This window comes from Copidosoma floridanum, unplaced genomic scaffold (genome assembly GCF_036245765.1).
Source record: "Copidosoma floridanum isolate Cflo_tuat_1 unplaced genomic scaffold, Cflo_Japanese_pri ptg000001l, whole genome shotgun sequence".
NCBI classification, from domain to species: Eukaryota; Metazoa; Arthropoda; class Insecta; order Hymenoptera; family Encyrtidae; genus Copidosoma; species Copidosoma floridanum.
In genome coordinates this window covers 6,001,839-6,026,488 of record NW_028321878.1, presented here as the reverse complement: position 1 = coordinate 6,026,488, position 24,650 = coordinate 6,001,839, and the positions used below count along the sequence as shown (strand labels likewise).

The window sequence follows — 24,650 nt, the reverse complement described above, 5'->3', positions numbered from 1 at the left end:
TCCTTACCCTCACCGACCCTAATTACAACACCTCGGAAGAACTATACATTGAGAACCAAAGTTGCGCAACAATTAATTTCAAGTTTAATTAATCACCGGTTGTATAAACATTACGCGAGTTAATCATCAAGCTGAGCAGTTGTTGGGGAGTCTAGTAATACCCTGGTGTACCATTTTCGTTGACACAAAGAGAACGTTTACGGCCCCATCATCATGACGTATATACGTATACCATATCGGTGGTAAAAAACTTTTGCCCTGGTATTTGGAAGCTGCACGTATTGGGTTTTGATGGAAGACAGTGGCCGTTATACCGGAGATATACGTTTCCACTCGCGATCACCAAAGAGCTCGCGTGATAAATCACGAGAGCTGTAGGTGTTAATTTTGTTGTTGTTTAATTTCAGCCGCTACGACTACCCCGGCACCGAGGCCCTACATAAGGTGTCCCGGTGACGTGGACGTGGAGCTGCCTGCGAGGCGCAGCACTGCCAGGGTGTCCTTCGCACAGCCAAAGACCAACGTCGATTGGTACAGGTGAGAAGAGGCTTACGTATACCTATTCATAGGTTTTTTTTTTTTTTTCTCACTAAAGGTATACTCGTGCGAATCGGAATGTCCAGTGCAGTGACACTCGACGACACTGGCGCAAAAGTGCTGTCAGGTGCACTGCGAAACATTCATAGTTATATATATATATGTCGTGTGCTTCTTTGTCCTCTTGGTACGGCGGAATCTTCCCCTCTGTTTTTTTTGTACTGCCCTCGAGGGTCGCGTAGAAATCAAATGATATGCCCTCTCGAGTCGTGCCGATCGGTCAGCGCGCGGGTATACACACTCCGTCATCGTTCGCCGCGCACCTTTTACAAGTGTATCGATCCCCCAAGTGTTGGGGCACAATAGCGCCTAGCGAAAAAAACAACAAAAAGTTTTTGCTTTTCTCTCTCCTCCACCCCTGGATTTTTTTTTTTTTTTTTTTTTTCATTTGCACACGACGCGATCGGCTGGATATTTATATTCAAAGCACAGGAATGTCAAACTTGACAGAGACGATTTTTCGATGCGTCCGCGTGGGCTTATTGAAGATCGGTCTTTGGTGTCCCGGTGGGATCGGGTAGGATTATGTTTTCTTTAAGCCTATACTTTTTTTTTTTTTTTTTTTTTTCGTTCGTACTTTCATTTCAGTTGTCTAGCTCGTGTGGTGGAATAATCAAACGATTTTTTTGGTTATTGTTACACAAACAAATAAGTAAGCTTTTAATTTGTTTCCCAAACAGGTATGTGGACGCCTCACCGCTGTGGGGCAAACAACTGCAGGCAGACTTGTCGGCCAGCACGACTTTCCTCACTTTCACCGCGTGGTCTCCCGCTTCTAATTACACCAGCGTCTGTCGCATGATGATACGAGTTCGCGGTGAGTATTTGTGGTTCCCCCTGTTCCTGTACACCCTTTTTTTTTACGCGATCTTCTCTATGTTACAAATCTGTTCAATTTTAAACTCAAAGAATCTGTTTGAATTAAAAATCACTGTTTTTGTCAGCTGCATTAAATACAAATGTCGTGTTTATTTTTAATGGACCTACATTATCGCTTATTTCGCGATATCTCAATTACTGACGGAGATACGATTTTTAAAGTTTATACTATTTCTTTAACTAAAAATTTTTAATTTTTAATAATACCTTCGTCTTGTAGTAGTTCATAGTGACACAGTGCACTGTGTGAAAGGTTATTTGAATAGTTTAAATGATTTTTAAAACGATAGCCAGGGCCTAGTATTCGCGAATAAAAAACAAAATAAATTTTTAAGAATTTTAGTGAACCATAACTATAGCTCTTTCTGTGATATCCTTATTATTCATGGAGATACGGGCGTTTAAAGTTTGTTCTCTTTCATTAGCCAAAAATTTTGAATTTAATATAATTCGTTGTTTAATACTTACACATTTGTTGGTTACACATGGTTTGCGCAAGTTACATTATTGTCAAAAATACACAAATGTTGTACTTTTTAGCCCTACGCTAACTATTATTGTAGACAAAATTTCTTACTACCTTCCTTTTGAAATTCATAAAAAAAAAAGGAAGCTGTATTCAACATCACGATGCTGCACTCAAATGCATCCGCATTGTGATGTTAATTCGACGATGAATACATCGGCAAGTTTTCGGCCGTCTAGTTCCAAACAGAGAACAGACAGGCCTGTCCGAAGATGAAAGCTTTCGACGCTCCTAGGACGAAAAATACCGGTGAAACGTGACCTCCCGTCGAATCCGATTTTCCGAGAGAAAATCAACGCCCAAGTGCCGCCTGTACGAGCATCAATTACGGTCGGAAAAACTTGCCGCTCTAAAAATTCTCGAGAGCCCGCTTAGCTCCCTACAAATCTCTCATCACCAACATCACACATGTAGACCAAAAGATACGTCAAGCCGCACAGCAGAGCGCGACACCACCACCAGCCCGATTAATCAATCCGCATGGCTATAGCCGGGTGAATAATAGCGTCGTTGTTGAGCGTGAGGGGGTGTACGCACGCCTACTTCTTCCCTTCCCCTGAAGCACGTGTCCCAGCCCGAGTGAATTATAGGCCAGACCGAGCGACCGCTGGTTACGTGCGGTGGACGGGTGTCCGGTGCTCCTTACACCCGCTTATTGGGCTAACGCTAAACGCTCTAATTTACGAATTGGGGAGAATTTTCGCTGCGCGTTTTTCGGGTGTAATTCAACGCGACTCGTTAATCGCGCCTTTGAACGGGATCATCTCAAAGGGGTCTCGTTAAATTTCACGAGCTTACATGTATGTCGAGCACTCGCAGTCGAGTGAGCGATAACATGAGCCCAAAACCCTTTGCGCGTTATTAACTCTTGGAAGCTGCAACTCTTTGAGAGAGTGTATTTTCCAAAGGGGAGGAAAAATTAACTTTCAAAGCGAAATCTCCTTGAAAAACCTTGATTTTTAAACCGCAATTCAATCCGTTATGTATACAAAGTTGAAACGAAAAGGACAGAAAAACGCCGTTCGCGTTAGGAATTGATTTTGAACATTTAACCTCAAGTGGGACGCCATTGAATAGTTCGTGTATCAAGAGGGTTGATTATCCGTTCCGCCGCACACGATCCGAACCAACTCGAACTCCCGCGATATCGCTCCCCGCAAGCTCTTAGATTCAAGTTGTTGGGCGTATTATACGGGCGCAGAGATGTATGGGCAAAGGTATATCAAGATATGGCAGAGCCAAGATTTTCGTAGGGTCCCTCGGTTGGTTAGTTAGCAGTAAGTACCTAGATTAGTTGTACATATACCTACCGAGCACCGCAGATAGTATCAGATCCTGGGATTGGAACTTTGTCCTATTATACGTGTATACATACCTGTAGGTAGACGTACAGGGGCTGCTTGATCACTCATCTCGAGTGAGGGGGCGTGTATGGTTTAGGTGTACCTACACCGCTTCTCGCCAAATCCAAGCGCCTAATGCAATTAGTCGGAGCAAACTATCCCTCTCTGTCTCCCTTGTCATATACTTATACCTCTCGCGTACCCAAAAGGCAGGGGACATTTTTGGACTATCCAAAGCTTTTTTCCGTTGTCCTTGATTTTGAGATAAAAAGTTTTTAATAATTTTCAGACACGGAGAAGCCAAAGATCCTCAGCTGTCCCGCGTCGTTCGACGTCAGACTCAACCCCGGCGAGCGCGAGCGCATGATATTCTGGCCCGAGCCGGTCTTCAACGACAACGTGCGCGTCGAGCGTACCTACAAGTCGAGGGTGAGTACCCCACACGTATGCACCTTTATCGTAACAATCAAGACGAGGCACTTCAATCCCCCCCCTCCCCACCTTTGAAAATTCAAAGGCGGCATGTTGCGCGTTGCAGTTCTTCTCCTCTTCTAAAAGCTTTTTCCGGCTCGTTAGGACCATCTCTCCCGTTTCTTGCTGGTACAGCTGACGCGCGCACTTTGCTTCTTCCTCGCTCCGCTGCCCAACCGGATCTTCATTACCTTGGTTGTTTTTTCCTCCATCCGCGAGAACTCGTTTATTTAACGTTGTATAAACAACACACGGAGATCAAACGCTTGTTAAACGTGAAATCCTCCCGATTAAAATTCCGCGAGTGTATACAACCCGCCCCCCACGTCTGCGAAACGAGTAAAGTCTTTGTGTATGTGTGCGTGTCCCTATGCTCTCCATTGCGCGGTACAGAAACAGGGAGTTGCTCAACGGAGCGCAAAAGTAATCGAAAGGTATACTGGGTGCATACACCTGCTGGTCCTCCCCTCGTAATAACAATAACCGGCAACGGTCAAACTCCCTCGACGAGCTTCCCCCCCTCGTCTCATTTCCATCCGAAGGAGCACGGGAAAAGTAAGTTCCGGCCCGTGTACCAGTATACCTCCTATGCAGAGGTAGAGGAAGAGAGAGCCTTCCCTCTTGAAAACAAAACTCGTCCCCCCGGAGGGACGCGCGCTCTTGCTCCTAGAGGGTTAATCATCGCGGTTCGGCTGATACGGCGATCGATAACGAGCCACTCGGTAATGCACACACCCCTTTCCCCCCCCCTGTAAGATTGATTTTTGATGCGAGACTAGTCGAGCCGGGGTTGTTTTTTTTTCTCTCCCCTCCGACGTGCCGTTCAATCGTCTCTCGTATATACGCGTACATTGGAGGGGCAAATTATCCTTACGTTGTCTCGACTTTATCAAGGGGGTGTTTGAAGAGAGTCAATGTAACTCGACCAATGAAACAAGCATCTGGTCCACGTGGTCGAGCGCATACGCACATGTATACACATGTATAAACAAACAGAGGATCGCACCAAGGTTGTTCTATGCAATCGAGGAGGAGCGTGGCTTCGGGCTTATTCAAATCTTTGCTAACTATCGCGAACTTTGGGGTTCCCTCGCTGCAACTTCCCTCCGTAAATATGATTTCTGGGAGAGGAGGAGCTCTCCCCTTGCGGCGGAATTACATATATGTATACATTTATACCTTCCTCCGTTGAATCTTCGTGTTTACGTCCCTTGGCGTCCCGAACCAATTAGTCCCCCCCCCCCACACCTGTTTGTTGTACAATGGGACAAGAGTGTGGCTGTCGTATGATCAAAGTTACAGGGTGCGTGAGTTATTTAGTCGAATTGAGTAAGTTTTTGAATTGGTTTTGTTTTGCGTGTGTTCAAAGGAGCCTGGCCAGTCGCTACATCCGGGCATGCACAACGTCCGCTACATTGCCTCGGATCCCTCCGGGAATCGAGCCGAGTGCCACTTCACCATACACGTAAGAGGTAGGTAGAACCCTATCTCACTTTTGTCACTCTATTATATTTCTTGTTTTTTTTTTTTTCCTCCAATTCATCGAAAATTCGATAAAATCTAGGTCCTTTTTTCCCTTCCTCGAATGTTTCACAAATTCAGGTAAATTTATTCGTTTGCTCGAGAGAACGTGGGCGCGTGGGGGTAGGTTCGAGTGTCAGGTTTACTCGATATTTCGGAGGAGCAGACTCTCGCGCGAGGTGTACGTGCATCACGTCACGGTACGCACAGGATTACACGTGTGTGTGTGTGTGTACGCGAGTCTCTCGCGGGCTGTAGAGATTTGCAGCGGATACAACTGTATGTGATGGTTTCTAGGGTGGGTTCTTGAATTTTTCATTGCGCCCAGTACGTACCTACGTTTGCTTTTTATGGATGTTTCTGTCTTGCATCTCGTGTCGAGTGTTTTTTTTTTTTTTTTTTTTTTTTACATCATTCGAATCCACGGAGAACTGGCTTTGAATTTTTTATTGTTTGTTGCAGAGCTATGGTCTGTTGGAAGAAACATTTGTACCGAGTATTTTTTGTTGACTTCTCTTCGAAGCAACAACAAATAAAATGACACGCCGAACGCGTCGCAATGAAAAACCTTTATTTCAGAACATCAGGTTTTTTTTTTTTTTTTTTTATCTATTTACGAAACGCATTGCAAGACATATTTTTTTTTCTTCAAACGAAAACTGTCGCAAAGATACAAAAAAGTGAAAGAAGACTATACACGTCTCCGCGGCTGGCTGTAACGATGATTGGAAAAAAGAGAATAACCAAGCAACGGCAGCTCTCCCTCGAGGTGCATTATCCTCTTTCGCGACGACACGGGGGAGGAAAAGACACACACACACACGCACAGACCCATTTTTCCTTTGTAGGTTGTACACCCCACGGTTCTAAAGAGTAATGCAATTCGCGCGTCTTTTTTTGTCCAACAGAGCCCGAGCGACGAATACCATCGGCCGTGGGAGCGTTAGCTTCGGAACAGCAGCAGCAGCAGTCACCCCCGCCGTCCGAGGTAAGTCAAACGAGCTCGTTACTTTTCTTCTCGGAAAACTTTTCTCCTTTCATCCCCTTTCTCCCCATCGCCCTAGTCTCGTCGAACAAAAAAACAAAAAAAAGACGTATCTTCCATTTCATCTCTCGGCTGGTGCACGAGCACTTTTTATTAATAACTTCTTTCGCCGCGTATATATCCCTATATACGTTTTTGCTTGTCATACATCGTGAAGTATGAATTTCCCTTCTTTCGCCGATGACACGTTTATTTTTATACGTACCATAGATATTTATGACCGAGAGGGACGTGTTTGTCAGCACACGTCGAGTGAGTTCGTATAAACTCCCAACTTTTTGTCAATCCATACATCTTTATATACGCGTACGAACTTTTTCACCGAAAAGTACATTTGAACAACTTGCAGTCCCAAGCTCCGACCTACCAGAGAATGCTGATCTGTCCAAATCGACCGGCTCAGGAGGTTCCGCCGACGCACAGGGTAAGCATCTCGACGAGCGATATTTTTCAAAACCCATCGGTAGATCAATCACGAAAACAAAATATCACTCCCCCTTGCAAGCACATCCATTGTACTCGACCCATCCCCTAATTACACCATCATCCAACGTGGTGGATGAAATAAACAAGAGCTCGCACAAAAACAACATTTACTTCCCTCGCAATTACACCTACACTTGGATAAAAAAAAAAAAAAAAAAAAAAAAAAAAAACTCTCCTCCCCCTCTCGCGTAAACAGCACGCGAGAGAAGCTCTCGAGCCACAAATTACCCCGCAGCATCTCGGGCGCAATTAAACCTCATCGAGGTGCCGAGGGTGATGGGTTTGCCGGGTGGTATCATCAAGCCCCCCCAAGGGCACCCATGCGCGTGTACACGTAAGCCAAAAACGTTGAACAAGCTTGATCAAAAAGTGGCAGATCCCGAGTGGCTGCTACATGAGGTACAGGCGTCTGTTTGGGGGCTCGTACACACTGCGCCAGAGTTACAGCGTGCAGGCCTCGACGATGGGTCCGGTGGAGCCGGTGGCCAGCCACTACCAGCGCAGGAGCGAGTACCACCGGCGTAGGCAGCACTACCGGCACTACTCGGGTGCCTATCGCGACGAGGCTCGGAGGATAGCGGGCGCCCCGTCCCTCGATTCCGTGCAACACCAGCCGCACACGAGGGCCCATCCGCTCGTCAACTGTAAGTGTATGTGTTCCGATGAATATTTACAACATATTTGATTTTCAATTTCATATACTATATATATCAGCATGAGGGTGCTCATGGATGACTTTTACTTTTTGGGGTCTTGCTGTATCTTCTCTCCCCCCCCCCCGTCTGAGCTTTCGAGGGTTTTGTCCTCCCCCTCGTTTGTCGCGCGGAGAGATGTGTCGATCGCGATGAGACCGCGACCGTGGAGCGGAACGACGGCGAGGACAATTTTCCAAACAATCCTTCATATTACTTTGGGGCTTACGTTGACGCGTTTTTTGTTATCAAAGTTTCTTTTTTTTCTCGATTCTCTAATTAATTTTAGTACATGGAGATCTACACAGAGTTTGCTGATGAGTGATTTTTAATTTAAATATCAAGGTTTCGTGGGAAAATGGACAAATAGTTTCAAGGTAGGTGTTTAACGATGCCAATTTTCGTGACTCGTGTGATTGCAAATGGAGATACGTATGTAAAATCACGATTTCCCCTTTAAATAATTACGTATATACGCTCACACACGTGCTGAATATCTATACCGACGAGGATCGTTTAGCCGATTTTCCGAAGTTTAACGAGCTCGCTGGTTTTCATTTCAACCTCGTGGTCCGTTTAAATTCAAGGCAATCCGGGAAATTAATTTAGGTAACGCTATGATGCTACGGCTTTTGAAATGTAATTTGAGGTCGAACCGGAAAACGCAGGCACCTCATGTATGTCCAATTAAAATTGTATCAATGGAGCACAGTCACGAGCGAGAAAAAAAAAAGTTTTTAAAAATCCCACGTATTCCTCAATCATCACGTTTTCGACCCCACGTCTCATTATCGGAATAGAAGTAAAAGAAAAAACTCTTCAACCCCAAGCAGAACAACTCGAAGCGCAAATAAAAAAAAAAACCTATACAATCCTTCTCGCCGCAGTATATCTCATACAGCGCTGAGGGAAAAACTCGTCCAGGAAACAAAAAACAAATCGTCGTGAAAAATGTTGCAAATATACATGACGTAACGCTTTATAACGGCTGAGTGCACGCAAAGGGCAAAAAAAAGGAGCTGTACGCGCGAGTTCGTACATATATATGTATATGAATATATTATAACAACGCGCGATGCGTATTTCGTAATATTTGCGCGAGATGTTTCGTACTCCAGCTCGACAGCGTCGTCATTTCGGTTTGCTGAATGCAAGATTAAAACGCTCGCGTCGGAGTCTTGGGGGGCTGGTTTATAGGGGGTGAAAAAACGCTTGAGCGCGAAAGACGCTAAAAGCTCGGCTGTATACTCACGAGAGTAGCTTTACCCTGCACTCGCGCTTCCACACATACGTACGGGCGCGCGTGGTAATGTACGGCAGCCGACACTATAACACATAGAAGGTGGGGAACGGGCAGGAGGGGGGGGGGTCAATGTAATATGCATCCGGCACGCGTGTATTTTTTCCTCTACTTGGATCCAGCTCTTTCCGCAACCTGTGCTACCATTACCTCGACGGCCCCTTTTTTTCCCTCTCCCCCGTTACCATTTTTCACGCGTCACGAGGGAGGGGATTTTCCAGCGTAAAGGGTTTTTTTTTCCGATTTCCGAGGGAATATTGAGAATTCACCGTGCCCCTTCGCCGAAGGGTAAGCGACGCTTGCGATAATCGCGACGAGAATTTAATATCAGCGCGCAGTTCAAACATCGAAGAAGACGAAAAAAAGGGCAAACTGTTGTACGTACTTGGCAATCGGCTGGAAGCGAAGAAAGAAAAGGCCGCCACCTGATTGTACGTCCTACCCCTATGTTCGGCGAGGATTCCTCTGTTTGCCTGTTTCTTTCGAGCACTTTTCCCCGTCGCGTTTGACAAGCGCGTCATTCACTTCGACCTGCAGCACGAAACTTTGTCGAAAAAACATAAACAGAAACAAAACAAACAAGCGACAGTTGGTAGCTCACTTCGCCCCGTTGCCTTTGCCGCTGCCTCAAGTGTACATAAAACAACGAAGAATTCTTTCCCGCGTGTCGCGCTGCCGTGCGTAAGCGCGAGGCAATAAAAAAAAAAAAAAAAAAAAAAAAAAACAAAAAAACAAAACAAAGAAAAAGTAGAAAATTCCCCGTGTCGAAAAATTACGAGTAACGCGAAGGAACACAAGCAGCAAATTGGGGGTCCGTCATGAGGCGGCCAGGACCAGGACGCTGGTCACTACCGGTGAGGCACTGCTCCTGAGGGTAGAACGCGCAGAGAGACATGTTCGGCCACTCGGCGTCGACGAGGCCCGGGCTCCTTCGATCATTCAGCCAAGTGCCCCGGGCCGTCCTCGAGGGCGGCTTCGCCCTCCTCTTCGTGGCCCTGCTCGCCATTCCACTGTTCTCCCGGCTCCACCGCATGCTGGTATGTCACGGCTCGCCGCCTTTTACTTTCTCCCTCGCTACGGCCGGGGCTAGCCTAACCTATACCAGTGTGACAATGGTAACGGGTGCTCGTGTATAGAAAGACCTGCCGAAAGACGATGGAAGAACCAGCAGTGCCGAGGAGGTAAAGCCCAAGAGTCTCGCCACAGCACAATCGGACTACAGAGAAAGCAGCTATGGTCTGACGAGCATGGGCCTCGATGACGACACAGACTCGTTGTTCGCGTCCAGTTCGTGCGTCCACTTGAGTTACGTCCCACCGGACAAGCTCCGTGCGACGGACGACGAGGTGACCGCGAGGATGGCCGTAGACTTTGCCTCGGACGAGTCGCAGCACCCCGAGAGCCATGGGGCTCCAGAGTTGGAGGATGAGTCGCATCAGGGCATCGAATACCGCTCGTACAGGCACAAGATCATGGAGAACGTCTTGAAGAAGTACTACGAGGACCTGCCACCCGGCCACGTAGTCATGAACTCAATACACCTGAACGCGTTCGAGGAGATCGGCACCGACGTACGCCCGAGACATACCTATAACCCCTTCGCGGTGTCCGCCGAGGGTGTGCAAATAAATTGAAAAAAATATCACCCACCACCAACTCCCCGCAGGTCCACGATCTGGATTTTTTCGGCTTTACGGTGGACCTGTGCGATCTGGCGGAAGCAAGGAAGCACAAGGACGCGGAGTACATGCACCCGCTGGACCACTTCCTCGTGCGGGGCCCCAAGAGCTCGTTCACCGTGGAGAAGGGGGTTGAGACCAAGGACTGGCTCGACGGAGCTTCCGACACCAAGCCCGAGTTTACGCTTCCGGAGGCCTGCAAGCTCCCAAGGACGCCTAAATCGAGGTCCTCGCCCTTCGAGAAGCTCGAACGCTTTGTTTTTTTTTTTTTTTTTTTCCCTTCTCCTCGTCTGATCTTTGGGGTGTACTCACACAGGCACGAGGGCGAGGAGAGACCGAAAACCACCGGCAGCAGGACCTACTGCTCGAGCCTTGGGAAGCCAAAGACGCAGTTCGGCAAGGTGGTCAATGCGCCCGACGTCCTCAAGATTGAGCGCGACGACAGCATAACACGGTTGATATATTGTCGCCCCGTATCGAGCTTGTTAAATGAAAAAAAAAAAAAAAAAAAAAAAAAAAAAAGAAAATTGTAAAACGAATCTGCAACTCCGAATAGGCCGTTGACGGGTGACAGCTCGAGCGACCTGTGCAGCTCGACGACGTACGATGAGGGCCGCCGCTCGCGCCGCACCAAGGACGACAAGGACGGCAAGCGTATCTGGGTTGTCCTGCGCCCCGAGTCCCTGAACCGCAAGTACAGCACCAAGTCGCGGGCCGAAGACTTTTCGGAGCGCCTGCGCTCGCGGTCACTCTACCGCAAGCATGCGGCCCGAGCTCCGACAACCTCTGCCAACTCCAACGCCGATCCGCCGGCCAACAACTCCCTGGTGCCCGAAACGAAGCCCACGATGACTGGGAGCGACGCGAGCTCGCCCGGCCGGCAGCACCAGAGCATGCACAAAAAAACTGAGGTGCTGCAGAAAGTGACGATGCTGACGAGCTCGAGCATCGACCAGCATCAGGAAGAGAGCCCGTCTGGGAAGAAGTGCACCGGCAGGGTGCAGGGCAAGGTCACCAACGAGCCGAGGAGCGATCGAGGTCGGTGGTCTTTTGTCGGACCTCCTACGGAGTGCATGCCTCACGTGCCCCCCCTCCTCTAGAAGCCCAGCAGGAGCAGGTCTCAAAGGCCGAGTCGGTGGCGAGCAGCGAGAAGGGCGGGTCCGCGAACCGAAGGAACTCCCGGCTGCCCCTGCCGAAGATGAGCGCGAGCAAGGCCGGGCCAGAGGCGGGCAGTACCGATATGGGCAAGAGACGCTCGTCGGCGGACTCCAACGACACGTACACCGTCAGCCAGGCGAGGTCTCAGCGGCCGAGGACTTCAAGCGGAGTGCTTGGCCGGCCGGGCTCGAGGAAACGCAAAGAGTCCACCGGTGCCGTGGCTTTGGCCGAGAAAAAGCCCACCGTTGACAACAACAAAAAGACACTAGTGAGGAGCTACCGGGGATCGATTAATTTCCCCGTGGAAGCGTTGACTTTGGCTTTTTTCCGTTGAAGGCCGTGAAGAAGCTGGCGAGCGATGTCAAGCCCCCGAAGGGCAAGCAACTCGCCGAGCTCCAGCCCGTGGAAAGCAGCGTAAAGCCGCCGTTGACGCGGTTCACGCGCCCAAAGACAACCACCGGAGCGGTCAACAGGGAGGCGGCGAGGAAGATCGGCTCGGTGAACCACTCGATCGAGAGCACGGAGATCGAGATGGACGGCTGCGGTGGCTCGCGGAGGTCCAGCTGGTACCTCGAGTTCAACACCAACGGGGAGGCACTGAAGACCACGGCAAACACGATCGCAGCCACTAGCAGCGATAAAACGGCGAGCAAAGTAACGTTTCTTCATAAATCAGCTGTAGTCGTGCGTTATTGGTGATGACTATGGAAAAAAAAAAAAAAAAAAAAAAAGGAGCTGGTGAAGAGTACCGCATTATTGGCACGGAGGAGCCCGGTGAAAAGGAACACGGAGCTGTCTCTGAGGAAGCCGAAGCCGAGCGAGAGCGAACAGACCGATGCCAACAGGTCAAGCTTGACCGCGAAGCTGAGGATCGCCATGCTCACCGAGAGGAAATGGACCAACAGATCGTCGGTAAAGTTTACGGAGGCACCGAGTCAATTTATGGGGAGGCGGGGGTGGAAAATAAGAATGTCTCGTTGGGGTTCTGTGCGCTCTAACGACGTCTCGTCTCTGTGTGCGAAGGCCAACGAGGATCCGAGAGGGGGCGTGCAGCGTGAGTGCGGCGGGGGCAACCCAAGAGTCAAGGAGGCCGTCGATCGAGGCCTTAGGGCTTACATAGAGAAGCTCAAGCTCGCCCTTGCCGAGAGCGCCGGTGGTGGCCAGGACGACGGTTCCGAGCAGGTGTCCAAACTGGCGAAGCTCAGCTTGAGCGAGGCAATTGCTAGCGATTTTGTGGGAGACGTCAGTGCCGAGGACATGGGCGAGCTTAAGTACATACTCCAGAACGCGGAGGACAAGTTCAATAGGAGCGCCAGCAGCGATCAGTACCCCAGCAGTGACAATCTGGAAATCGCGGGATCTTGATCATGATTGCTGTTGTTTTATTTTATTTTATTTTTTTCTTTTTCTATTTATTTATCGTGAATTGAAAATTGATTGGTGCAATGGTGTTTTTTTTCGTTTTTTTTTTCCTTATTTTTTTGTTTTTCCTCTACTTTTAAAGCGCAGATTTGTAAAGGCTATTTTACTTTTGGAAATAAAACCAAACGATTAATTCCCGTGTGTCGAGTGTTGTGTGTGTCGATAACGCTGGAAAACCTTGCTCGTCCGCAAGGAGGTGAAGGTAAAAATCAAGGTTCACCGAGTCGCGTTGCGACGCACACTGGGCGATTTGCAATTTTAAGTCGCGTGAGCGATGCATCAGCCCGTGACGTGACTGTCGCTGGGAGAGTTGGCGGGTCTCGGGTGGGAAGCTTAACCCGTGACGTATGCGTTCGTGCTTTGGAGGACGAAAAGCGCAGCGCGTCACGCATACGGTAGCAATATACGGATGTGCGGGGGTAGGTGCACACTTCTCGAAAGCTCACACCATCATTCCTAAAAACTCGCGTTTTGAGTACTTTATTCGAAAGACAAAGATCGATCGACGTGATTGATTAATGCTTGTGTTTGATTGCAGGTTGGTAAATAATTGATAATCAGAGTAAACAAATTTGACCGATGATCAATTATCATTGCGATTTGGTGATTCTCATCGTCGAGTGTATACACAATTATACGTAATGTATACTAACACAATTTGCCCAACGTAAAGTGCCCTCGTGTACGCATAGTGCATAATGTATAATGTTATGTACTTATACCCTTTTCACATTAATTATTTGCAGTTGTTCTATACGTTCTTTCAATTAACCGGTTGATAATTTATCGGGGACGTCTGAACGTGCAAAATATAACTCGTTCACAAAGCACGGAAATAAAAGCTGACCTCCGATCGATCTAAAAAGGAATTTTTCACCCCTAGCTTCGTGTTGACTTTGTTTTTCTAAGGAAATAATAAAAAAAAAAAAAAATGCTTGAGCATGCCTCAGAAGACAAGTTTTAGAAATAAAAAAAAATTATACCGGAGCACCTGGGGCGTTCTTTGCAGACAGTAGGCAACACCAAGAGTACCACCGTTACCAGCAACTGCAGCGTCATCAGGCCTTGATCCATCGACAGCAGCAACAACAGCAACAACAGCAGCAATTGCAGAGACCGAGGGAGCAGGTCTACTACCCGCACAGGCAGACTAGGTTGCTTCAGTCCAGACAGCCGTGCTGTCCTAATTGAAGACCGCACGAATATTTTAATATGTGTTTTTTGGTGATTGACGAGATTTTGTGGCGAATGATCGATCGGTCGAGTTATTTTTTGATTAATTTTTTTTTTTTTTTCATAAATTGAACTTGTTTGACTTTTTTTTAAGTGTGTTTTTTTATGTGATTTTGTACGATAGAGTTTAAGTTTGTAATGCCATCAAATATCATAATAAGTTTTTATAATTAGTCTAATCGATCACCAAATCAATGTTTTATTCGATACTTTTTTTTTTTTTTAATTTAGTTACAAACTTGATTGACAGTTGATACATGTAATTGTTTTTAAATTTTTTAATTTTATCAACATATTTTTTATTTGATTCTTAAATATCAGCCCGTTATTTAATATGGTAACACTAAGTACAGAAAAAATAAAAATTATATAAATACATTTTTTGGAAAATTAAAAAAAAATTTGTACATGTTATCCAATTAGAATAATTTTAAGTTCAACTTACTAGTTAGATAATTGCAATGTATAAAATAAAATAAAAAACCATAAAGCATAAGCTGTTTTTTTCTTATAAAATTGTACTAATTCGATTGAAAAAATATAATTACGTACTTCTTTATTAGCAGTTATAGGTGCGTTCGTTTTTCGCAATTAATATTGACAATTACAATAGTTTTTCTGTCATTACCATAACATTACATAACATTAATAAAATTGCGAATCTGAAGCTCAAAATGAGAATTTCGCAAAATTATTGGACTGGAAACAAACGGTGGTTTTTATGCACTATTTACCAAGTGTACATTTTTTTTATTACTCGAAATATTTACAAAGGTGTGAAAATTTTAGTAGGCCACGAATACAACGTCACTTACTAATTTAATTATTTTCAACATTTTTTCAAAGTACCTGAAAAGGCGTCCCCATCAAACAACTTAAATATATAAAAGTATAAAAAAATTTTTAAACTATCGTATTGACAATATACACCACTTATAGTGAATTTTAAAAATTTGACAAGTTAAAGCTGTGATATTACAGATTGCTTTTTTCAATGACCACCTAAAAAATAATTTAAATGGCATTATATTTATAATTTTTGTCTCGGAAAAACATCTAGGCATTCAAACAAAAATATACACTGAAAAAAAAACGGCCTGTATAGCTTGGCTGCATATGGCTACTGCAGCCTGTCGACCCAAGCAGCTATACCTTCAGGCTAGGTTAGCCCGTGAGGCAAATATGATCGGTCACTAACTGAGTACTGTATGCTTCGGCACGTTGGCGTCGGCTGCCAAGCTGAAGCTGCTCATGCAAAAACATGCATTGCAATATAAAGAAAGAACTTTTATTATGCTACTCTATATAAGAATATACTCTATATGAATTTCAAGACACTTGGTTATTACAAGAATCCTGAAAAGACCAAACAACTGATTGATGAAGAAAGTAAACCTACTTTTTGAATAACTGATGTGACTATAATAGTTTAGCTACAGTTCTGTGTGCAATACTCTATAAATTTATAGTTGGATACTTAAGGAACATCTAAGTACCAGTCTCGTGTACATATTATACCTACGCTGCGTTTGTTTCAATTTTTAATTGTATCCTCGGCTCTACAGCACTTTTCTCGTTGAAAAATTTGTCTATTGTTATTTCCGTGTTTTTTCATGACTCTGTACATACGAGGTGAAACAAGTGGCGCGTGTGACGGTTCTAAGTATAAAACAACTGACGGAACAAGAGTTTTCGCTTAGTCCTCGGAAACTCCCGGAAAATTGAAAAGAAGCGAATATCCAAAGTGACACGAGAAACTAGTCTGGGGCAGAGTAAGCCAACTTTGTTAAACAGATTAAGAATTAGGGAGGAGAGAAAAAAATCCCTCCCCTGGGGTGGTGTCAGGAACGCGAGAAAAATTCCGCGGGAATCTATTCAGGGCATCTTGGCAAAAAAAAAAAAAAACAATGGAGCTAGAGATCCCATTATTCTCCGTGGCGCGTCTTAATTAGATCCGCAGCTTTAGGTGCTCGTCTTTCCTCTGGTCTACCCTTACTTATCCTCATCTCCATTTTCCGAGAAAGTCAATTTCAAAATCGCCGAGTCTAAACGATCGAAGGGTGGGGGGAAGGGATGGGCGTGCAATTTAGAAGACTTCCTAAACTCATGAGGTATTTATCGGTTGGTGATGGTAGAGTAGGCGATTTTTTCGTATGTTGTTATTTTTGTACACTTTTATGGACCAGATAAATAAAAGTATTAAAAATATATTAGTAGATTTTAGTTGTGTAAGTCATACGAGAAAGTAGTATTGCTGGTTGGTGCTCCTACTCACTTAACATATTTGATGACCGCGTGCTGTACGAGCGGCGCTGGCGTGAAGGTGCCATTTATGCAGGAAAGGTCGCCACGCAGCTCGTCTTCGCTCTCAGGTGGGGCCATGGGCTCCATTGACCTCAAAGACGAGGATGGGGATGGTTCAGGAATGAACTGTCCACGATCGGGGCTCTGCACCTGCTCCTGAAGAGGTGCACATGGCCGTGAAAAACAATCCTCGCCCCAAAGAACCACGTGTATTATATACATGCAGTTAAGAACCCAAATATGGCCCAATGACCTTATTCCTGGCCAGACTCGAGCTCTGCATGTAGGCGTTGTAGTCCTTGAGGGTCCTCTGCAGTACCTCGTTCTCCATGTCCAAGATCGGAAGGTCCTCGTCCGTCCTCGAGTAGCCTAGCATCCTTTCGATGTCGAATGGCGCACTAGGCTCCTTTGTCACCTTAGTGATACGCTGCTTGTGATATTGGGTGGTAGGATCTTGTAGCATAGGGAAATACGGTTCTATCCTCAGCTGGGAAAACAATCTGGACGACCAGGTCGCGTTCATGACACCTGTACGTTTTGCTATACACCCTCATTCGCTAGTTATATGACATGACGCGTCTTCAATTAGTCCCCTCTATCCATGTTAAATCTCATAAAGAAAAGTAGTCAAAGTGGCAGTCATCAACGTCTCAGTCCCCCAGATTTTTTTTTCTTTAGTTTATCTTACCTGATTTTACTTACAAACAAGTGGTAATGATGATGGTGTACAGGTCTTTGGCTGATTTGAAAAACACAAAAAAAAGTTATGAAACAAAATCTACGAAAAATTTAATTCTATTGTGAAGGATGAGTTAGTTACTATTTGCAGTTCTTTATTTAGTTGTCCCTCGAACAATGCAAATGGATTTCTACGTTTGTTTATATTTATTATTTTCATTACGAGCATTTTAATCATTATAATGATTTTCATGGAATGGAGAAAAACATCAAATATTCGGTCCACAATTCTTTATTAGTTTGATTGAAGATAAAAACGAAAATTTCTTATAATACGGTGATTTTATAATTATTGTAGTTTTTATTACACAACTGTCTTCTTCTTCTGAAAATTTTCAATCACAACACACATCTAAATTTAATACTGTCAAAGTTTCACATAGGTTTGGTATTAGAGACTTAGCCATCTTAAAATAATTTTATTACTTGAAATACAAATATTACTAAGTTCTAAATCTTTCTAATTTATTATTATAATATTACAACACTTTAACATTGTGTGGTAGTTTTTATTGTAAAAAATATGCTTATACTTTACGCGTTTACAATACTAGAATAAATATATGTTTATAACGAATCTTGGAATATATTTATATGTATATTAAAATATTTTGAGTTCTGGTAATCTTTAAATGAAATAAGTAACTGTTAAAATTAAAGTGCGAAACATCTCGTGCTCATATATATGTCGTAACGATACGAAAAGAGTCAGGATTAAGTGCATACTTTCATTTAAAAATTAAATTTAACAAAACCTTTTATTTTTGTATTATATGTGTGTGGCAGTAAAGGGTTTCAGTATCTTTAGTATGATAAGTTTAATCCACCGTTGCAATATTCATAAATATTTACACTTTACTTGTACCTTACCAATATAGTGGGAACGGTTCTGCCAATCAGTAGACAATTAGTATCAACTAACAGACACAAATTACCCGATCAAACTTCAAATTCCAAACGAGCTGTTTATAAACTGCTTGAAAATAAAAAAATTTTAAAAATCGCTTGGATAGTCAGTACAATAATGAGCAACTCGGCTTCTCCGCGTAGCCTGAAGTCGGTGGCATCAGATTTGTTCGGCTCACATCAGCGTCGTGGTCCGCAAAAAATCCATTAGCGTTCCTCTTGGTAGCGAAAAATTGCGACCGAGCCATCCTCGCTTTTTCCCTCCCATAATTTCCATTTATATTGCCTTCCAGTCCAGGACTTTCCTCACCTCGTCGACGGTGACATTAATTTTTTTTTTCTGATTTTTTTTATTTTTTTTATTTAACCGCTAACTGGTCGCAGCACAACAGTGAAGATGCACTTGGTAGTCCAGCCAGCGTCATCTGCCGCCTCGTACTCAATCTTGTGCCCACCGATGCTGAAGGTGCGACCTGGACTCTGTGAACACCAAAGTGTTTTCTTTTTCTTTTTCTTTCCTTTATTATTTTTTATTTTTATTTTTATTTTTTTATCGCATTAAAAATTAATTTTCAAGGGGAAAAAACGTCTCGTTGAAGACGAATTTTCACAGCTGGACGAGCTTAATTTTTACGAATCGCGAATAATTAGGGCCCCCTTTTTCCCTTGCATAAACGAGTTTGCTGCTTATTAAGGCCAAGTTTTAATTGCTTTTCTTGCCACGGTGAATTTCTGACTGTAGAATTTTTTCTCAGCCATGTTTTCTTTTACCGTTTTTCACGTGGTGCTGTGTTTTTTTTTCCCAACAAGTTTGCGGCTCACTCAGACGGCATTAATCATGATAAAAGTGCTTATTGCGATCTTTTCAGTTATTTTTGTTTCTTTTCTCCAATTTTCATTCAAAATACTGTCCAAAACATCGCGAGTAACGTTAATCAATTTTTTTCGTACATAGTACACGCTCTGGCCTTACATGAATTTTCGCGCCAACTGGATAAAATTGCCAGAAGTTATTCAATTTTCAAAATGAAAAGTTACACGCGACACTTTTGCACCTCAGTTAATTAAAAGAATCATCAATTGCCTCGCCCGACGATGTTTTAGCAGAATTAAAAAACTCGCGAGCGACAGAAACAGGTAATATGTTTTTACCAAGCGAACTTTCATCATTTCATAAATCAAAGTAACGTAGCCTAGCGGTAAATTTCCACCGAGAGCTTTCCCGACCGCTCCAAGCCAGCCACTTAATTAATGTTTGAGCGATTCGCAAATCAACGAGCCGCGAAAAAATCGATCGGCCGAAAAAAGAGTGCGGCTGACCGCGTATAGCTCAAGAGAGATCGCGCGTTCAATTAAAAGTTTAGCGAGCAAGAATACCAACTACTGCAGTACACCGGATCCCGAGGCAAGTTGTCGTCGAAGCGGAAAACCGTACGTTGGAAGGGCTCCCGTGGCTGCAGAAACTCCCAACCAAGGGGAGCCTCAAGTTTTTGCGGCAGAAGCCTCAGAAAGACTTTTTCCGCTCGTCGGTGCCACCGTCAACTTTTACTCGGTAAATAAAAACAGGCAGCTCCTGCTTCACCGCTGCGAAATTGCCCGTAACTAATACATCTCGCGCTTCCTTGCGTCTACGAGCAAGTGAACAACGCACGAGAAAAGAAGCAATTTCCATCCGTCGCAGCTCGTCTCTCTTTTTTTTTTTTTTTTTTTTTTTTTTTTTTTTCGAGCTATCATCCCCGCATATTGCTTGCAAGCTGCATGCAAATGTCATCTTTTGTTTCTACTCCGCTTTAGCTGTCATGTTAATTGCTCAATTCGGACTAAAAATAATGAGACGGCGTATCGATAACGCTCATGATTCACGGGTCGCACGTGTCTTTTTGTCCAAGTTCTTGACTTGGAAAATTGACCGATTGACTATCGCTTTCTGCTTTCACGCGTTATCTTTGTTTCTTTTGTGCCGTCCAATTGAGATAACACACGATAATCTGTGGCCGATAACAAAAGTATGTATGTATAATTACCTCGTTGCTTGTCACACGAGTGACCTTGACGTTATCCGTGAAAACCGGCTCGATCCATGTGATCGCCGAGCCATTTTTCCCCGTGATCTCGATATCTCCTGGGCAGCCCTGGACCTTCGGTGCTTGTCCCTCTGAAAGATGAAAAAAAAAAAAAACTCATCTCCCCCGTATTTTTATCGGCACCATTGTATCCGGACAAACGAATGCACTTTCCGAATCTAGAGCACCCATCAATTTTACACAGCAGAATAGGTGAGTTTAATATAAATGCGCCCTCCCTCGGCATTGGGATGTTTCTGTATATGCACACGCGAATCCACTGCCAAAGCCGTCCCCAAATGAAAATACTTTGGATGGTTGTGGTACGCTTTCCACCGTCGCGTGCATTGCTTAGATTCTCCGAAGAGCCGCAAACATCTTTCCTTTGTGTCCCCCCCCCCCGACACGTGTATGCACTAATTGGAGTTCTTTACAGGAAAATTGATACGAAACACGAATTTTTGGACAAAAGAGAGTTATTTAGTTGTACTGTGTGTGGGTGCATCATCTATCTTTTATTATCCGTCCGGCGATTAATTGAATACATTCAGCCGGCAGGCGCGAGGTGCTAACTTATTTGAGTTGCGGATTATTTGCAGGGGACAGCTGCTGTTTCAGCTATACACGTGCAACTTTGTTGCTGTTGTTGAAGCTCCTGCTGAGAAAAATTTCCGTCTTTTCTCTTTTTTGTTTTTGGGCGTTGCTCACAGACGGGGACGCTTCGGTGCTATACATACCTATTTCAGAATCGTATATAATTGACAGTTATCATTATTACGCCTGTTTTTAGTTTTACTAGGAAGCGATAAAAAATTATCGGTCGATAACAAATTGTAGAAGTATTGGAAAGCTTTGTCCCGGCAAGCGCGCTATTGTTGAAGCGACGTGGCGCCAAAGTGGGTCAAACGAGTCAATTTTTAAATTGAAGCTAAAAAAAACGTGGCCAACTGAATTATACGAAATCAAGCTCACATTGAACTAAAAACGCTTTCTTTTTTTTTTTTTTGCACAGCTAAGCACTGGTTTTACATTTAATTGGCTCCTATAAAACGTTTTTACGTCCCTTCAAGGAAATTAAATTATTTAACGCTGGCGGAAAAAAACAGAGCATCCATACAACCAGAGATTATCAAATGAGATGGGCGCAATTGCTTTTACTTGAAAAAATATAAATGAGCTTTCGCTGCCAACGAATGAGCTTGTTTTCCCCCGAATCGCAACTTTTTTCCTGACAAAAGTAAAAAACATCGTGTTTTAGAAAATAAAAAGTTTACCTTGAACGTTGATCTTGAGGGTGCAGGTGGCTTGTTTCTTGGATACCGGATGCCGGGCCAAGAAGGTGATCTCGTGGGTGCCCCTCTTGAGATTGGCCTCGAGCCTCGTGCCCCAGGACGGCTTTGAACGCACGTAGCGGAACCAATCCAGATCCGTCGATGGCTGGTCGTATGTCACGAAAGCCTCGTCCCTGCCCGGGGGCAGCTCGGCAATCACGTCCCTCGGACAATCCAGCCTCGGCTTGCTGTATCCTGAAAACCACAAAATCCCAACGCCGTCTTACTTTGTTGTTCCCACCGAAAAATGGTACCTCGACCCGAGACACTTACGTAGGCACTCGCCGTGTTTGGGCCCGTCCCAGGTGCCATCGGCCAAACAGGTGAGCTCAAACTCCCCGTGAAGCTCGTACCCACGGGGACACTTGAGGTGACACTTTGTCCCGGGCTTTTTCCGCTCCACCTTCTCGTCCTCCTCGCCGTTCGTCCTCTGCTGTTGTTTTTGCTCCTCCTCCTCCTCCTCCTCCCCCTCGTCGCGCTCTTCCTGCTCGTAGGTCTCGGTGGTCGAGGGATAATCATAGCCGGTGTCCGAGCAGATGAGTTGACCCCGGCCCGCTGGGTTGAGGAGCGAGCACGTGACGCCGCTAGACTCGTGGAAGCGCAACCCCAGCGCCGCCGACTCGCGGTCCATACTCGCGAAACGCTTCCCAGGCACTGTGATGCACGAGATTAGCTGACCTTTATTGGTTGTATAGGTCATAGGTCGTGCATACACGGAGGTAAGTGCATACGGAAGTAGCTCAAGGGACTGTAGTAACGTGCGTGGAGGAGGAAGCACGTTGCTGGGGTACTAAGAAAATCAGATGGGCGAGTCCTCACCTACGCAGCTCCGCCTGTCAGGGGCCAGGACTCTCTCGTCGCCCTCGCAGGCACAAAAGTAGCTGCCCTCGGTGTTCTCGCACACCTCGCTGCAGCCGCCGTTCTCTATCGAGCACTCGTCTACGTCTGAAAGAACGCAAGAACAACAGCGGGCATCAAGAACTTTTTTTTTAAATTCATCTCTTTATTTCAATGGGCCTTTTACTGTGCCATTTTTCATTCTGAATCGATTGAAAAATAGCGAACCGACCAAGTATACCAATGATTACGAGCTCCAGGTGGTGCACATAATATGGTGATCGGTGAAACTTTCAATTGCGCACACTTGTTGCAACCCATTGTTAAAATGAGGAGACGTTTAAGAAGCTCGATTCTAAAAACTTTTGCGGGCGTGAAACCTCGTCGATGGTACATTCATCATACCCGGGGTACCCACGCGACTATATATATATATATCATGCGCTTGTCGTCGCCGTTATTGTTGGCTGCAGGCGTCCCGAATTCATAGCCCCTGAGCAGCTGAATTTCTCCCGCGAGGAATGTCTTTGAGCTCGTAATCGCGGAGCGCGTTTTATGAATGCATTATACCCGTTGATTGAAAGCTCTTTGGAGCTGTAGGAAAATGTTGCTTTTTTTTTGCTCGGTTCGCTCCGTAAACACCTGCAGAGGTAAACAAAGCGTTATTGAAACTGAGCCAGGGGCCCCCGAGCTGGCGCAGCGCGTTCTGTTTATGCTGCAGAATATTTTCGGGCTTTCGTGGGGAGAGCAATCAGTGACGAGGAGGTGTGCACGCCAAGCGGAACGCTTTGACCCGAACAGACGCGAATTACACACTCGCCCGCAGATAAAGAGAGAGAGAGTCTGGAGGGAGCTTTGTTTGCTCCCCCAAGTATATTTTACGGCTCTTCAGGTGCTGCACTTCCGCTCCAGAGACCCGTTTTCCGATTGTTTAAATTGCTATTCACTAACTGTGTTTTGCGTTTTACCACTCCTCTGGGGTTTTTTTTTTTTTTTTTTTTTTCACTCTTTATCCCGATGTCGATTGCAACGAGTAAAGTGCCATTTTATGGGCTCGGAGCGTTAAATCTTCTCTATCGATTCGTTAGAACAATTATTGGAAATAAAGGTTAGATGTGCGTAATTGTGCTCTCAATCATACCAAAGCACTGTTCGAGGAAACTTCGTTTACGCAAACTTTATTACGAGCTAAAAGAAAGAGCTCTCTTTTAGAAAAATATCGTTTTTGCCCTATACGTGACGAGGGTAATGCTCCGACTATTTTTCGATAGAAATAAAACATAGGGGATAAGCAACTTTTTAGTAAAATCCTTTTTACTTTTTTTTCCTTCAGATGACTCAAGATCAAGATGTTGTTGAGATAGAGACCATCCGTGGCTCAGAGGAACTGAGCTCAGCGTGTTTCACGCTTCCTCGTCATGTTTACGAAACGCAAAAGTTGCAACCCCATCTGGACACGCGCTTTTATCTGTTTTATTTGCTGTATAAAGTTGTTTTTATCCAAAATTGCATTGCGACTGTATTGCCAGTCTCTGTGAAGTAAATTTTAGGAAAATTTAGGGTGCCCCTGTAAGTCTTCGGAATCATTGCGATTACCACTGGCAAAAATTATTGTACATTCATTCAGATTTGCCCCTCTAAATATCCATATTACTTACGCTTAAAATGTGTCAGAACATATGGGGAAATATAAGCTTTTTCAGAAACTGTATTTCTCTTGCTCAGTATCAACGTTCCTAACTGAATTAAAATAAAAAAATCTCGTACATCAGGCTTCCACAAACTTCTAAGATAAATAGAGTATTATGATAGTAGTTATCATCACTTTTATATTAGAGAGCGCAATAAATGTTCAAATACGTACAAAAAAAAAAAAAAAAAAAAACATTGCTGAAGGTAGCAAAATTGAATTTTCTTACTTTTAATTATCAATATTTTATTAGATTTGATAGAAACAGTATTTAAAAAAAAAAATTTTAATTAAAAATGCGACATAATGTGAATCCAAAGGAGTGAATTTCAGTCTTTGTGTAATACGAACAAAAGAAAAGAAATTCTTTCACCTAAGGTATTTTTTTAACTTTAGGCGTTTTCGCACTTTTCATACAAAAAATAATAG

General features: G+C 44.6%; 2 protein-coding genes across 2 annotated transcripts in view; one reads left to right on the top strand and one right to left on the bottom strand.

Annotated features, from left to right (window-relative positions):
- The window catches only part of LOC106644362 (uncharacterized), a 40,385-nt gene extending 25,703 nt beyond the window's left edge, over positions 1-14,682 (top strand). Inside the window, exons 14-21 of the mRNA XM_089589152.1 lie at positions 408-537; positions 1,278-1,414; positions 3,635-3,774; positions 5,186-5,288; positions 6,246-6,325; positions 6,732-6,806; positions 7,239-7,518; positions 14,129-14,682. Coding sequence (XP_089445278.1) covers positions 408-537; positions 1,278-1,414; positions 3,635-3,774; positions 5,186-5,288; positions 6,246-6,325; positions 6,732-6,806; positions 7,239-7,518; positions 14,129-14,310 — 1,127 coding nt within the window. The 3' untranslated portion in view covers positions 14,311-14,682. The remainder of the gene's footprint in view (positions 1-407; positions 538-1,277; positions 1,415-3,634; positions 3,775-5,185; positions 5,289-6,245; positions 6,326-6,731; positions 6,807-7,238; positions 7,519-14,128) is intronic.
- A 2,995-nt stretch (positions 14,683-17,677) lies between these two features.
- Positions 17,678-24,650, bottom strand: part of LOC106644374 (uncharacterized) — a 40,356-nt gene continuing 33,383 nt past the window's right edge. Inside the window, exons 10-15 of the mRNA XM_089589148.1 lie at positions 22,514-22,639; positions 22,453-22,476; positions 21,968-22,372; positions 21,638-21,889; positions 20,325-20,455; positions 17,678-18,780 (exon numbers count right to left, since the gene is read on the bottom strand). Of these exons, the coding sequence (XP_089445274.1) occupies positions 18,664-18,780; positions 20,325-20,455; positions 21,638-21,889; positions 21,968-22,372; positions 22,453-22,476; positions 22,514-22,639 (1,055 nt within the window). The 3' untranslated portion in view covers positions 17,678-18,663. The remainder of the gene's footprint in view (positions 18,781-20,324; positions 20,456-21,637; positions 21,890-21,967; positions 22,373-22,452; positions 22,477-22,513; positions 22,640-24,650) is intronic.